The following is a 14,103-nucleotide window of genomic DNA, read 5'->3' on the forward strand; positions in this document are numbered from 1 at the left end:
CACAATTAAGCCATAGCAATGCCGCATGTCAGCCGTAAACAAAACAAATGAAGCAGAACTGGGCCACATCTGGCCCAGACACCAAAATTGCTCTGGCCCAGATCTGGCCCACACTTGACACTTTCATCTGGCCCACATACCGCGTGGAATGATGGCACTTGGGCGGTCCGCTCCTGTTTGCCAGATTTGGGCCACAATTAAACCATAGCAATGCCGCATGTCAGCCGTAAACAAAACAAATGAAGCAGAACTGGGCCACATCTGGCCCAGACACCAATATTGTTGTGGCCCAGTTCCGGCCCACACTTGACACTTCACGGGGTATTTGGGCCAGATGGAAGTGTCAAGTGTGGGCCAGATCTGGGCCACAGCAATTTTGGTGTCTGGGCCAGATGTGGCCCAGTTCTGCTTCATTTGTTTTGTTTACGGCTGACATGCGGCATTGCTATGGCTTAATTGTGGCCCAAATCTGGCAAACAGGAGCGGACCGCCCAAGTGCCATCATTCCACGCGGTATGTGGGCCAGATGAAAGTGTCAAGTGTGGGCCAGAACTGGGCCAGAGCAATTTTGCTATCTGGGAATGGAACAAAATGTAGAGGTGGTAACACTTGAACACATATGTCCTCAAATTTACTTAAATTAATAAAAAAAAGCCCGTATTTTGATCATCTCCATCATTCCCTTTTTTTTCCGTTTTATTTTATTGATTTTAAAGAATTACAACTACAGTCAGGGGGGTAAATTGAGTAAACAAACAAACAAACAAACGAACAAAAAAAGACAAATAAAGAAACAGTGAAGAATTAAAAACTTAAAAATGTGAAAATGTTTACAGTTTGAAACACTTTGCAGCTTTCTTATTTTAAAAACCAATTGTGTTTAGGTATTGTTGCATTTCTGATCTTAAAATTAAAAACAAAGGCTTGTTTCCTCCAAATGTACATATATGAAAAGTAAATTTAGCATCATCATTCTGCACACAGGTGAGATCGGGCCGGGTGACGTCACGCAGGTGCGTTGCGCAGGTGAGCGCGCGTTGCTGGGCGGTGACTGTTTATTACAAGAGATCCGTTATTAATATTCTCACTTTACATAAACACAGTATCCCAGCAGCAGACGCGTTTATAAGCACACTGTGGCTTTAGTGTCCACGCGCTGTCCTCAGATCAGCAGATCTACTTCACTATTGATCCGCAGCGGACTTCGGACTGACAAACACAAGCGTTTCCCTCAGAACATGCGTGAAGAACCGAACATGTGTGGATTCTGAGTCGTGGAGAAGAACCAGCCGAACCAGGACGGACGGAACCGAAGATGAACCCGAGATAACGGTTCGGTTGATATGGAGCTCGGAATCGGGTTCACGGCGGATCCGAATCAAGACTGCGACACCAACACTGTGAGAGAGCCGCGTGTTTCTCTCAAATAACACAGATTAACTCGGTGCTCAACAACAACTGAGGAGTTATTTGAGGAGAATACGTGAATATTCGTGTTTATACACAGGTATCGCGGTCGCGCGCTGATCCGGATCCGTCCCATAAAAGGAGGAGGTTCCCGACATGGCTGATTGGCCTCATCGTCCTCATCATCATCTTCATCTCGGCCGGGTCTGCGTGTGTTATCTGGTACTTTCTGGGTGAGGACACAGCCACACATGCGTTCAGCACAATATAGTCTCATCTCTGATGGAAAATGGGAATTTCCTGCTAAATGTGAACATGTTTAGAGAGGAGTTTAGCACAGGATAATCATGCATCATCCATCATGATTAGTGCATTATTGCTTTAATCAAAACATTCTATACATTTATTAATTTTTGACTGGACAGACAAATCAAATGACAGAATCCCAGTCCAGCTGAATTACATAGCCACGTGAATTATGTAGCCTACAGGCTTTTAGTTGTAATTTAACCAGTGTTGGGGAAAGTTACTTTTAAAAGTAATGCATTACAATATTGCGTTACTCCCTTAAAAAGTAACTAATTGCATTACTTAGTTACTTTTTTAGAAAACTAATGCGTTACGTTACTTTAGCGTTACTTTTTTCCCCACCTGGGCTGGGCTTGTTTTTTTATAACACAAAAGCTCTATTTTGGGGCAAATGTAAAGATCCTTTCACTCCAAAAGTGAAATAATAATCCTCCGGCTGAAGGACATGTGTACAGTAGAGGAAAGCAAACCTTTCTATCTATCTATAGTCATTTCTGCTTATTTAACCGAATCATCGAAGGTCAGAAGCAAGTACATTGGTCAATAAAGTGAGATTAAATGCATAACAAATTATGTTTTATTCAACATATTTAGTTATTGGAGGTTTGCATATATTCTGATTCTGCATTTCACTGATTTTATTCATTTTTCGGAATATTGAATTTTTTTTGTGCAAGTGAGATGAGTAAATGCTCACATTTAATCTAGAACTACAATAAATATTATGTTCACACCATACACACACACACACACACACACACACACACACACACACACACACACACAACGCCTGTTGATTTGTCTCAACATAAGGACAGGAGAGCTGTCAGTCAATAAATGGGAAAAAAAAGTAACTTGCGTTATTTATTTGAAAAAGTAACTCAGATATTTTGTTGTAAATTTTAAAAGTAATGCGTTACTTTACTAGTTACTTGAAAAGTAATCCGATTACGTAACTCAAGTTACTTGTAATGCATTTCCCCAACACTGAATTTAAGTGATGTCAAAGATGAATCCACATTAAATTATTCTGCTCAGCAATTGGGTTTGATAAATAATGAAATTATTCATTATTATTGACAATGACGTTTTTGAAAACTTTTTCTAAAGTTTATCTAAACGATACCGCTATTGTCTCCGTGTAAACTACAAAAACTACAAATCCTTCCGGTCTTTTGACATTTGATAAAGCATTGCTTCAAACATTACAATGTTCATGATAACTTTTGTTAACTCTACAATGAGTAAATCCACTTCACCAGCAATAACTCTTCGACAGCGATGCCATAGAGATATACAGATCTACTGCAAAAACTGAAATTCAAAGACAAAATGCCAAAGATGGCTGCGGGCTTGTGTCTCTGGCGTCTATAGGCGTGTGTGTTTCTGTAACATCGCCATCTACTGGTCTGGCAGCAGAATACAGTGGTTTAATCATCTCGCGGATCCTTGTGAACGGGAATCTTTTGACAACATTGTCGGAAATCACAAAGGAAAAACTTTACCATTTTTAGTACATCGCTGTCATGTAAAGGAACCCTTAGTTGGAAGTTCGTCTAACATTTTAAATGTTACGACTTGTTTCGGAACGTTCAGAGAACATTCAAAAGTAACGTTCCGTAATGTTTGAAGAATGATACAATGTAACATTCCCTGCATAACCAAGAAAAAAAGTGTTTAGATCATTTAAATAACGTCTCGGTTACGGATGTAACCCTCGTTCCCTGAGTAGGGAACGGAGACGTTACGTCGAATGACGACGAATGGGGTTCGCTTAGAAGCCTATCATCTTCGAACAGTAATAAAACGAGCCAATGGCAAGCAAATGCCATGGGTCTGCTGAATTTGCATAGCATAACTCCGCCCCACCTTGTGGGTATAAAGGAAGTGAGCTGGCAACATGCAGATATGTTTCTTCGCTGAAGGAGCCAAGGCTGAACTCGGCTGTTCCAGCGGTACAGCGGAAGTGGCAGGAAGACGTAACGTCTCCGTTCCCTACTCAGGGAACGAGGGTTACATCCGTAACCGAGACGTTCCCTTTCGTTGTCACTTCGAGTTACGTCGAATGACGACGAATGGGGTTACCAGTCCAATCACGCCACCTCGGCTGTCTTCCAGTGCCCTGCGTAAGTCTGAGCTCCCTGTCGTGCTAGCACGGACGAAGGACTCCTACTTAACACAGGAATACCAAGGTACACTGGGAGCATATCTCAGTGGAATATGCAATCAGTGCCCGCCCGAAGGGGGGACTTAAGAATAACATATGACCCGGAGGGGGGTGCATACGGAAACACTGGGGTGTCCAGCCCGTAGGGTGGAGTATTTCAACCCTAGGGGTGGCAGACTGGCTTGCCAAGGGAAAGACACATGCTCGAGAGAGTCTTACAGTGGAAATACACACGTGGGGGTCGCCCAGAGGGGGAACCATGCACATGGTGGCACCTAGCCAACGCGAAAGCTGCCGGAGGCATAACTCTGGCGTTGAAGTCAACAGCGCTGGAGGAACTCAGGGCTTATCAGGCTCACCTGAGGAATATCGCACGTATCCAGTCCGTGGAGTGGAATGGCGAGCAAGCGAAGACACCTGAGCGGGTCCTAGCACCGGCTGGTTGAAGCGAGTACACAGGAGGACACTGGCTCTATTATAGAATCTGGCGAATGTGTTGGGTGTCGCCCAGCCTGCAGCTCTGCAGATGTCTGTTAGCGAGGCGCCATGCGCTAGAGCCCAAGAGGAGGCCACACTCCGGGTGGAGTGGGCCGTCACACCAAGGGGGCACGGTCGACCTTGCTGCTGGTAAGCCAAAGCAATGGCGTCCACTATCCAGTGAGACAACCTTTGCTTGGAGAGAGCCTTTCCCTTCAGCTTCCCACCATAACAAACAAAGAGCTGGTCTGAGGTCCTGAAACACTGCGTTCTGTCTACGTAAGCACGGAGGGCGCGTACTGGACAGAGCAATGCCAAGGCTGGGTCTGCCTCCTCCAGGGGCAGCGCTTGCAGGTTCACCACCTGGTCCCGGAAGGGAGTGGTGGGAACCTTGGGCACATATCCAGGCCGGGGTCTCAGGAACACGTGAGAAAAGGCCGGCCCGAATTCCAGGCACGCTTCGTCTACAGAAAATGCGTGCAGGTCCCCTACCCTCTTGATGGAGGCCAAAGCAACCAGGAGCGCTGTCTTAATTGACAGGAACTTAAGCTCCACTGATTGCAAAGGCTCAAAGGGAGCACTCTGCAGGGCATTTAGTACCACCGAGAGGTCCCAAGAGGGAACGAGAGGAGGGCGAGGAGGCTGTAGTCTCCTCGCTCCTCTCAGGAACCTGATGACCAGGTCGTGCTTTCCCACGGACTTACCATCAACTGCATCGTGATGTGCGGCGATAACGGCAACATATACTTTCAGGGTGGAGGGAGACAGCCTTCGCTCCAACCCAGCAGGAAGGAAAGCACGACACTGATCGGGCATGATCTGGGGTCTTCTGAGTGAGAAGAGCACCAAAGACGAAGAGGTTCCACTTCAACGCGTAGGCATGTCTTGTCTTAGTGGACGACGCTCTAGCGGAAGTGATGGTAGCCACCACCGCTGGTGGTAGGGTACTCAAACCTGCCTCGTCCCGTCCAGGAGCCACACGTGGAGGTTCCAAAGATCGGGACGAGGGTGCCAAAGGGTGCCCCGTCCCTGAGAAAGGAGGTCCTTCCTCAGAGGAATTGGCCAGGGAGGTGCTGTCGCGAGGAGTACAAGTTCGGAGAACCAGGTTCGGGTGGGCCAGTGCGGCGCAACCAATATGACCTGCTCCTCGTCCTCCCTGATCTTGCACAGGTCTGTGCAAGAAGGCTCACTGGGGGAAACGCATACTTGCGGAGGCCCCGGGGCCAGCTGTGCGCCAGAGCGTCCGTGCCGAGCGTGCCCTCGGTCAGGGAGTAAAACTGGGCGCAGTGGGACGAGTCGTGGGAGGCAAACAGGTCTACCTGTGCGTCCCCGAACTGATCCCAATCAGCTGGACCGCCTGGGGATGGAGTCTCCATTCTCTCGGAAGAGGCTGAAGCCGTGAGAGCTCGTCGGCTGCACAGTTCAGGTCTCCCGGAATATAATGGCTCGAAGCGACCTCAGATGCTTCTGACTCCATATGAGGAGGTGGCGGGCGAGTTGCGACATACGGCGGGAGCGTAGACCACCTTGTCGGTTGATGTACGCTACTGTCGCGGTATTGTCTGATGGGACTAGTACGTGCTGGTTCTTGAGCAGCGCCCGGAAGCGGTGCAGAGCGAGACGTACTGCCAGCAACTCGAGGCAATTGACATGCCATAGGCGGTGGGGACCTGTCCAGGAGCCCACGGCAGCATGTCCATTGCACATGGCGGCCCAGCCCGTGGAGGAGGCATCCGTTGAGACAACAACATGCCTGGAAACTCGTTCTAAGGGCACTCCGGCCCGAGAAAGCTGAGATTCGGCCACGGGGAGAAGGTCTGATGGCAGGTCGGAGTAACTGGTACTCGGAAACGTGCCCTGACGCCACGCCCACCTCGGGACTCGATCGCAAAGCCAGTGCTGAAGCGGTCTCATATGAAGCAATCCGAGCGGCGTTGCCGCGGCTGCAGATGCCATATGCCCCAGGAGCCTCTGAAAAAGTTTCAGTGGAACCGCACTCTTGCCCTCAAATTGTCTCAGGCAAGTCGGCAGTGACTGCGCGCGCTCGCTCGTAAGCTGCGCGCACATGGCGACCGAGTCGAATTTCCTACCGAGAAAAGAGATCCTCTGCACGGGGCAAAGTTTGCTCTTCTCCCAGTTGACCCGAAGGCCCAGACGGGCTAGGTGCCGGAGCACTAGGTCCCTGTGTTCGCAACCCTGGTCCGAGAGTGAGCTAGGATTAGCCAGTCGGGATAATTCAGGATGCGAACCCCGTGCTGCCGTAGCGGCACAAGGGCTGCCTCGACGACCTTCGTGAAGACGCGAGGAGACAGGGCCAACCCGAATGGGAGAACAGCGTACTGGAATGCCTGCCCCTCGAAAGCAACCCGCAAGAACGGTCTGTGTCGAGAAAAAATGGAGACATGAAGTAGGCGTCCTTCAGGTCGATCGCTGCAAACCAATCCTGTGGCTGCACACATTCGATAATGCGCTAGGCCATGAGCCTCTTGAACGGAAGCCTGTGAAGGGAACGGTTCAAGACGCGCAGATCCAGGATTGGCCGTAACCCACCGGATTTCCTGAGGACAATGAAGTAGGGGCTGTAGAAGCCGACCTCATTGCGGCTGGAGGGACAGTCTCGATCGCACCCTTCGCCAGCAGGGTGGCGACCTCCGCTCTCCTGACAGGGGCATAGCCACCGACCATAGTGAAGCGGACTCCCCGGAAGCGGGGAGGAGACCGTGCGAACTGAATCGCATAGCCGAGCCTGATGGTTCGCGCAAGCCAGCGGGACAGGGGGGAAGCTCTAACCAGGCTCCCACGGACTGTGCCAGCGGGGTCATGCGAACGACAGACGTCCCCCCGGGGGTGCAGCGAAGCGGAATGACCGGCCCAGACGTGGGTGGCATAGCGGCCCGGTGTGGGGGCACGGTCATTAGCCGCGTCCTGCCAGAGGAGGCCAGCGTTCCACAGGGGCGTGCTCTGGCAGGGGTCTGGCGACAGAGGGGGACGAGAGTGGCGAGGCCCGTGAGCGTGGGCACTGTCATCCGAGAACTCTGTGACAGAGGAGGGCGAGAGTGGCGGGACCCGAGGGTGGCGCGCACTGTCGTCCGAGAACTCTGTGTGCTCAGAGATGGGAGAGACAGTTCTTTGGAAAAAGAGGTTTTCCCCCGGCCCTCCACCGGGGGAAGGAGTGGCCCTGCAACCACCTCCTAGAAAGATCTGCAACCCATCTCTGAGCTGCCCGTAACGGGAGCACCGCATTGCTGCGGGGCTGGTACGGGCTGGGGCGCCTTCCTGCGACTACCTCCACGGCACGGCCTGGGTGAAGGGTGCTGCTAGGGCCGGCAGGGAGTGTCGCAGGAGGGCGCCCTCGGCGGCGAGCGGAATGAGGCAGCTGAGCCGGCGGCTGAGCAGCTGGCCGCGGGATCAGAGCCTCAGTCCGCTCTGGGCAGCCGAGAACTCTGGGCAGAGTCCTCGACTGCGCCGCCGAGGAGGCCAGTCTGGGATATGGGGAGTTGAGGAAGCGTCTTCGCTCAGCCTTGCCCATATCAACCAGACTAAGCCAGTTTTTGTCTCTGGACCACATATGTGGACATCACCTGACCCAGGGAGCGTGTGGTCACCTTCGTCGCCCGTAGAGCGAGGTCGGTGGCGGCACGCAGCTCTTGCAAGAGCCCTGGACCAGCCCTACCCTCGTGCATTAGCAATGAGCACCCCTGGCCTGGTAGACCTGAAGGATGGGCATAGCATGCAGTGAGGTGGCAGCCAGCCCCGCAGCTCTATAGATCTCTGCCACCGGAGTAGACAAAAACCTACATGCTTTGGGGTGGGTGGGTGCTTAGGGCCGCCACGCCAGTGGAGGCGCTGTGGGGACACAGTTGTGTTGCCACAGAACACTCCATAGGGGGAACCCCAGTGTACCCACTGGCCGCGACCTCATCGAGGGCAGAGAAGGCGGAAGAGGCCGCTGAGTAATCTCATGACCTCTTCATGCACGTCCAGGAAGAAAGGAATTGGGGGCGGGCCGACGTGTGCCGGTGCGTCCCCAAAAACCGATCATCAGCTTTAAGCACTTGGGACATGGCGGAGGGTTCCACACAAGCCCAAATGCTCGCGACTGCCCGGGGAAGCATGGCAGAGTTCTGGTTCAGACTCGGGCAATGCTGGCACACCCGGAGGAGGCAGCACAGCCGAGTCTTCTCCAGCGTACTCACGCCCACCTTGTGATGCGGCGATAGACAAGATTTCATCTGCCGGGGCATCGAATGAAATGCTGGACCAGCCCGCGACCTCTGGCCGGGACTGGTCAGCGATCTCATCCGGATACCACACGGGTTGCAATGTGAAGAGGAGTGTGTGGACCGAGGATAGATCGTCGGGTTGGTTCCACACAGCACCCTCTGATCACCCTGGCCACCAGCCGAAGTATTCCCTCTTGCGGAGAGAATAGATCGGGGTGTGGATGAGGGGACTCTCTCTCGAGGAGGTCATCGAGTCTCGATCGTTACATTGCGATGGTCATGTCCCCGCAATGAGAACATGACGCATCCACGAACGCTGTCTGTGCGTTTGCCCAAACACATCAGACAGCGTCCGTGCCCATCAGCTGATTTAATCTGTGTATCGCACCCAGAAACGCACGGGCGAACCGTCTTTAAAAAGACGCGCCGCGTGCAGCTCTTTTAGAGAGATAAAACTCAAACAGCAGTGTTGAAGCGCCCAGGGAGAGACACACGACTGGCAGACCACTGCGCAGATCGGCAGGCAATATGAAGCTCGCTGGAATTCGCCGTCACACCAACACTTCTGAAGAGTAGCTCGTCTCGAAGAGTGAAGAGAGATGATCTCAGAATGGCTTGTGGAGTGAAGAATGCTCTTGGCTCCGAAAGCGAAAACATATCTGCATGTTGCCAGCTCACTTCCTTTATACCCACAAGGTGGGGCGGAGTTATGCTATGCAAATTCAGCAGACCCATGGCATTTGCTTGCCATTGGCTCGTTTTATTACTGTTCGAAGATGATAGGCTTCTAAGCGAACCCCATTCGTCGTCATTCGACGTAACTCGAAGTGACAACGAAAGGGAACTGGACGTTTTGAACATTCAGAAATAATATGTTATTATTATTAAAACACAACAATTAAAACATATTAAGTTAGCTAGGTTCCGAGTGGCAGGTGTCAGTCAAAAACCAAAGAAACATGAACACAAACTTACTGAGTGCTCCGGTGAGTGTAACCTTTAGCCACCCGTCTCACACTCTCTCTCTCTCTGTGTGTGTGTGTGTGTGTGTGTGTTTAGAGTACAGGGTCTGGGTGCTGGAGCCGCGGGTGATTCAACAGTACACGGCCAGTGTTTCCATACTGAATAAGAACTTCTCTGTGAGCCTGACCAGTCATGAGAGCTCAGAGTTCAGAGCCGAGGCGACGTCTGTGCAGAACATGGTGAGGAAACAGTGTGTGTGCGTGTGTGTGTGTGTGTGTGTGCGTGCGTGTGTGTGTGTGTGTGTGTGTGTGTGTGGGTGCGTGTGTGTGTGTGTGTGTGTGTGTGTGTGTGTGTGTGTGTGTGTGTGTGTGTGTGTGTGTGTGTGTAAGAACCGTGTTGTAAGAAGACCGTTGGAAGACCGTGTTGTAAGAACTAGTAGCAGTTGGTCCAGAGGTAATCAGTTATGATTCATAATGTAACTGAAAAAGTTATGATCAGACTTTAAGAAAGAAATCAGGGGCCTCATTTATAACGGTTGCGTTGCACAAAACAGGCCCTGAAGAGCCGTACGCCACTTCCCACGCATTAGTTGTGATTCATAAGAAACAAACTTGACTGGAAAATTTGCGCAAACTCTGATCCATGCGTACGAATGTTTTGGAGACGGATCCGTTTGGCGACACCGATGGTGATCTGAGCGACTGACGGAGGAAAACCACTATAATCGAAACGAGAAACGAGAGGAGCTGGGCATGGAGGAGAGTAATGAGCTTCTGAGAAACGCGATCGCTGATGATAATACTGAAGAGATTATACATGAATACAGTGATAGTGTCGTATTCCTATAGTTAGAGGATCAGCTGAGAGTCACTGATGAGAGCTGGACTAGCGTGACCTGCCAGAACTGACGCTACGCTTAATTTTTGTCTTTCGGGCGCACGTACACTTTTAATACGGATCCTACTCACAGTTTTATAAATGAGACCCCTGATGACTTACTTGTAAGTGCAGTCAGAATTTCCATGTAAAATGTAGCTGGAAGCTCATCAAGCAGCTTTTGTCTGGTCAGGCTGGCACACCAAGAACACGCAACACATCCATCGTCATTATATCATGACTCTTTGACAGGTTGAGAAGCTGGTGAAGTCCACAGATCTGTCCAGATACTTCAACTCCACAGCGGTCTTCGCCTTTGGGTGAGCAAGCCGTCGCTGGTGTTCGTGAGCGGTCTGTGCAGAGCCTTCACGTGTCCTCTGGTGTTTCTGCAGGGAGGGCAGTGTCGTGGCTCACTTCTGGCTGCGCCTGTCAGTTCCCGTCAGTCGTGTGGAGTCGGTGAGCGCGGCGAGACTGAACGAGAGTGTGTTCAGAGAGCTCCAGCGCTTCACTGACGCCCAGCAGATCTGCACATACGAGGGTTTCCAGCTTCTGATGCCGTCGCTCAGCATAACCGGTGACTCTCATCAAACCAGACATGTGTCAGGACTTCTGCTGCATTTCTGTTCACTTGGTTTTACGGCTTTGTGTTTTTTTTTTTACTTTCCAGAAACCAGCCCCAAAGTTATAGATCTTTTTCAAGCCACTTTTGGTATGATTTTTTTTTCTTTTTGTTATATTTTGCTGTGAGATTTCTTTTTTTTGCTAAACAATCATTTTGAGGTTTTAATTCACTTTCATGTGTTGTAAATCAGTTTTCAAATAATGCAGTGGCACCAACAAATATTAATGCCTAAATATTATTCATTAGATCACTAAATATCAGATCAAGTGTCTTTTTAAATTCACAATTGAAAAAACATAAAGTCAGAATTACGAGAAATAAAGTCAGAATTGCGAAAAAATAAAGTCAGAATTGTGAGATAAGTAAACATTGCGAGAAATAAAGTAAAATTTGCGATAAAGATAAAAAGTCAGAATTGCGAGATAAAAATTCAGAATGCAAGAAATAAAGTCAGAATTGAGAGAAATAAAGTCAGAATTGCGAAAAAATAAATGCAGAATTGTGAGATAAGTAAACATTGCGAGAAATAAAGTAAAATTTGCGATAAAGATAAAAAGTCAGAATTGCGAGATAAAAATTCAGAATGCAAGAAATAAAGTCAGAATTGAGAGAAATAAAGTCAGAATTGCGAAAAAATAAATGCAGAATTGTGAGATAAGTAAACATTGCGAGAAATAAAGTAAAATTTGCGATAAAGATAAAAAGTCAGAATTGCGAGATAAAAAGTCAGAATTGTGAGAAATAAAGTAAAAATTGCGATAAAGATAAAAAGTCAGAATTGCGAGATAAAAAGTAAAGATTGCGAGATAAAAATTCAGAATGCAAGAAATAAAGTCAGAATTGTGAGATAAGTAAAAATTGCGAGAAATAAAGTAAAAATTGCAGGATAAAAAGTCAGAATATTGAGAAATAAAGTCAGAATTACGAGAAATAAAGTAAAAATTGCAAAATAAAAATTCAGAATGCAAGAAATAAAGTAATAATTGAGAGATGAAAAGTCAGAATTGATAGAAATAAAGTCAGAATTTCAAGAAAGAAAAAAAAACGGAAAACAAGCTTCTATGGTTTTCCTACTTGAGATCTGGATGTCTTTGATTATTTCCACTTTTGTGTTTTAAAAGCTCTCTAGAGACGCACTCGTTCAGCTCAGGAACCGTTGCTCTGATCGCGTGTTCTGAAGAGTCTATAGGAGTGTGTAATACGTAGAGTTCTGAAGAGTCTATAGGAGTGTGTAATACGTAGAGTTCTGAAGAGTCTATAGGAGTGTGTAATACGTAGAGTTCTGAAGAGTCTATAGGAGTGTGTAATACGTAGAGTTCTGAAGAGTCTATAGGAGTGTGTAATACGTAGATCCATGAATGCCAGACAAACTCAAGAAAATGAAAACGTCTCTCATATTTTGAGCTTATATTGAATCATATATTGAGTAATGAAATGCTGTCGTGTGTCCCCCACAGACTGCTACTGCTACACGTCTCTGCTGTCCCCGGAGCCCGTGCTTCTGGAGGGCCCGGACACCCAGAGGTCCTCGTGTGTGTGGCACCTCAGGGCCCCCGTGGGCTCCCGGCTCGAGCTGCGGGTCGAGTGGCTCCTGGCCGAGTGTCGAGACCGGCTGATCATCTACGACTCCGTCACGCCAGCGGACTCTCGGCTCATCACCTCGTGAGGCTGACGCTCCTCTCTGGATCATGACGTCTCTGATGAGTTACTGTACGGCGTGGTTAATCTCTCTCTCTCCCTCTCTCTCTCCCTCAGCCTGTACGGATGCAGTCGGTATGAGAAGACGGTGCAGCTTCTGTCGTCTGCTGACTGGATGACGGTGGTTTGGAAACAGGGTCTGTATAATTACAAGGATCCGTTCTCTCTGAGCGCTCGGGCCTGGCCGGATCAGGGTAATCAACTCAGCTCAACTCAAAACCTTTGTTGGCATGACATTTTAAATGTCCAAAGCATGAAAACGACATAGAAAATAGTTTAGAACAGCTGAACAATTGTAGCGCCCTATGATTTCCGCGATGGGGAAAACGCCTACGGAATCCAGTCTTTGCGGCAACCCGTCAAAATAAAAGTTCGGTTTAACTTGAAGAAATTGTGACAGAAATATATTTATTTTGTACAGTTGAATTTAGCTACGTCGCAATGTAGTAATAATAATACGTACACTAATAATAATAAATCTTATTTTTTTTTAAGGAATAATCACAATTTATAAACAAAAAAGTTTTAATTTGAACAGTAAAACTCTTGTGTAGCACTTTGTCAAAAAAGTTTGTTTAATTTCATTATGATTAAAAGATAAATTAAGTTAATGTTTTATGCCTTAATTTGATTGTCAGAAATTTTTTAATACACAACACAGAATGTCTGGAAAAAAATAATAGAAATGAAAATAAACAAATAAATATAATTAATTATTGTTCTTATGAACAATTAATTTGACACGCTTTTTAATTATTAAAATATAATTAAACCATTATAAGTGAAATAAATAAATAAAATTGTGAAAAAACTTTTTCATAGTAATTGTATTTCATAAATTTTTGTTAAATTTGATAAATTTCAAGATTTCAATTAATTAGACATGCTTTATGATTACTAAAATTTAGTTTAACCATTAAAATGAACGGAATCCATAAAAAAAATAAAAAAAATAAAAGTCAAAATAAAACGGATTTGGTGGGGCCCTACAATTGTAATAACATTTGAACAAGCAATATAGAGGGGAAAACATTATGAAATAATAATATATAGATAATTAATGATTATTATGATACAGAAATCACGTATCTAATGAACTGAACAATTACAATTCAACATTGTATACAGTAGTGGCCAAAAGTGATGTGCGGAGGGGATATTATTTTTTATATATATATGAGGAAAGAACAAAACACTAAACTTTGTCATTTATCTGACAAAATTATTTGGCAAACTACAGCTATACAGGTTTTATTTTACTATGAATAAATTGCATACATAACACAAATCTGACAGGAACAAACTCATTGACTACAACATGACCAGTTGTAGTTTTTGCATGTGTTCTTCATTTCTAATAC

The 14,103-nt window shown here is 47.3% G+C and overlaps 1 protein-coding gene across 2 annotated transcripts in view; it reads left to right on the forward strand.

The window, feature by feature from the left end:
• Nucleotides 1–1,043: 1,043 nt before the first annotated feature.
• The window catches only part of tmprss6 (transmembrane serine protease 6), a 22,623-nt gene continuing 9,563 nt past the window's right edge, over nucleotides 1,044–14,103 (forward strand). The window contains exons 1-8 of one of the 2 annotated variants that reach the window (XM_079628159.1): nucleotides 1,044–1,400; nucleotides 1,508–1,640; nucleotides 9,643–9,785; nucleotides 10,675–10,742; nucleotides 10,815–10,996; nucleotides 11,090–11,131; nucleotides 12,502–12,706; nucleotides 12,800–12,936. In XM_079628159.1, the coding sequence (XP_079484285.1) occupies nucleotides 1,344–1,400; nucleotides 1,508–1,640; nucleotides 9,643–9,785; nucleotides 10,675–10,742; nucleotides 10,815–10,996; nucleotides 11,090–11,131; nucleotides 12,502–12,706; nucleotides 12,800–12,936 (967 nt within the window). In that variant the 5' untranslated portion in view covers nucleotides 1,044–1,343. The remainder of the gene's footprint in view (nucleotides 1,401–1,507; nucleotides 1,641–9,642; nucleotides 9,786–10,674; nucleotides 10,743–10,814; nucleotides 10,997–11,089; nucleotides 11,132–12,501; nucleotides 12,707–12,799; nucleotides 12,937–14,103) is intronic. The other variant, XM_079628160.1, reaches the window with a different exon arrangement.

Source organism: Phoxinus phoxinus (genome assembly GCF_949152265.1).
Source record: "Phoxinus phoxinus genome assembly, chromosome: 11".
Classification (NCBI taxonomy): domain Eukaryota; kingdom Metazoa; phylum Chordata; class Actinopteri; order Cypriniformes; family Leuciscidae; genus Phoxinus; species Phoxinus phoxinus.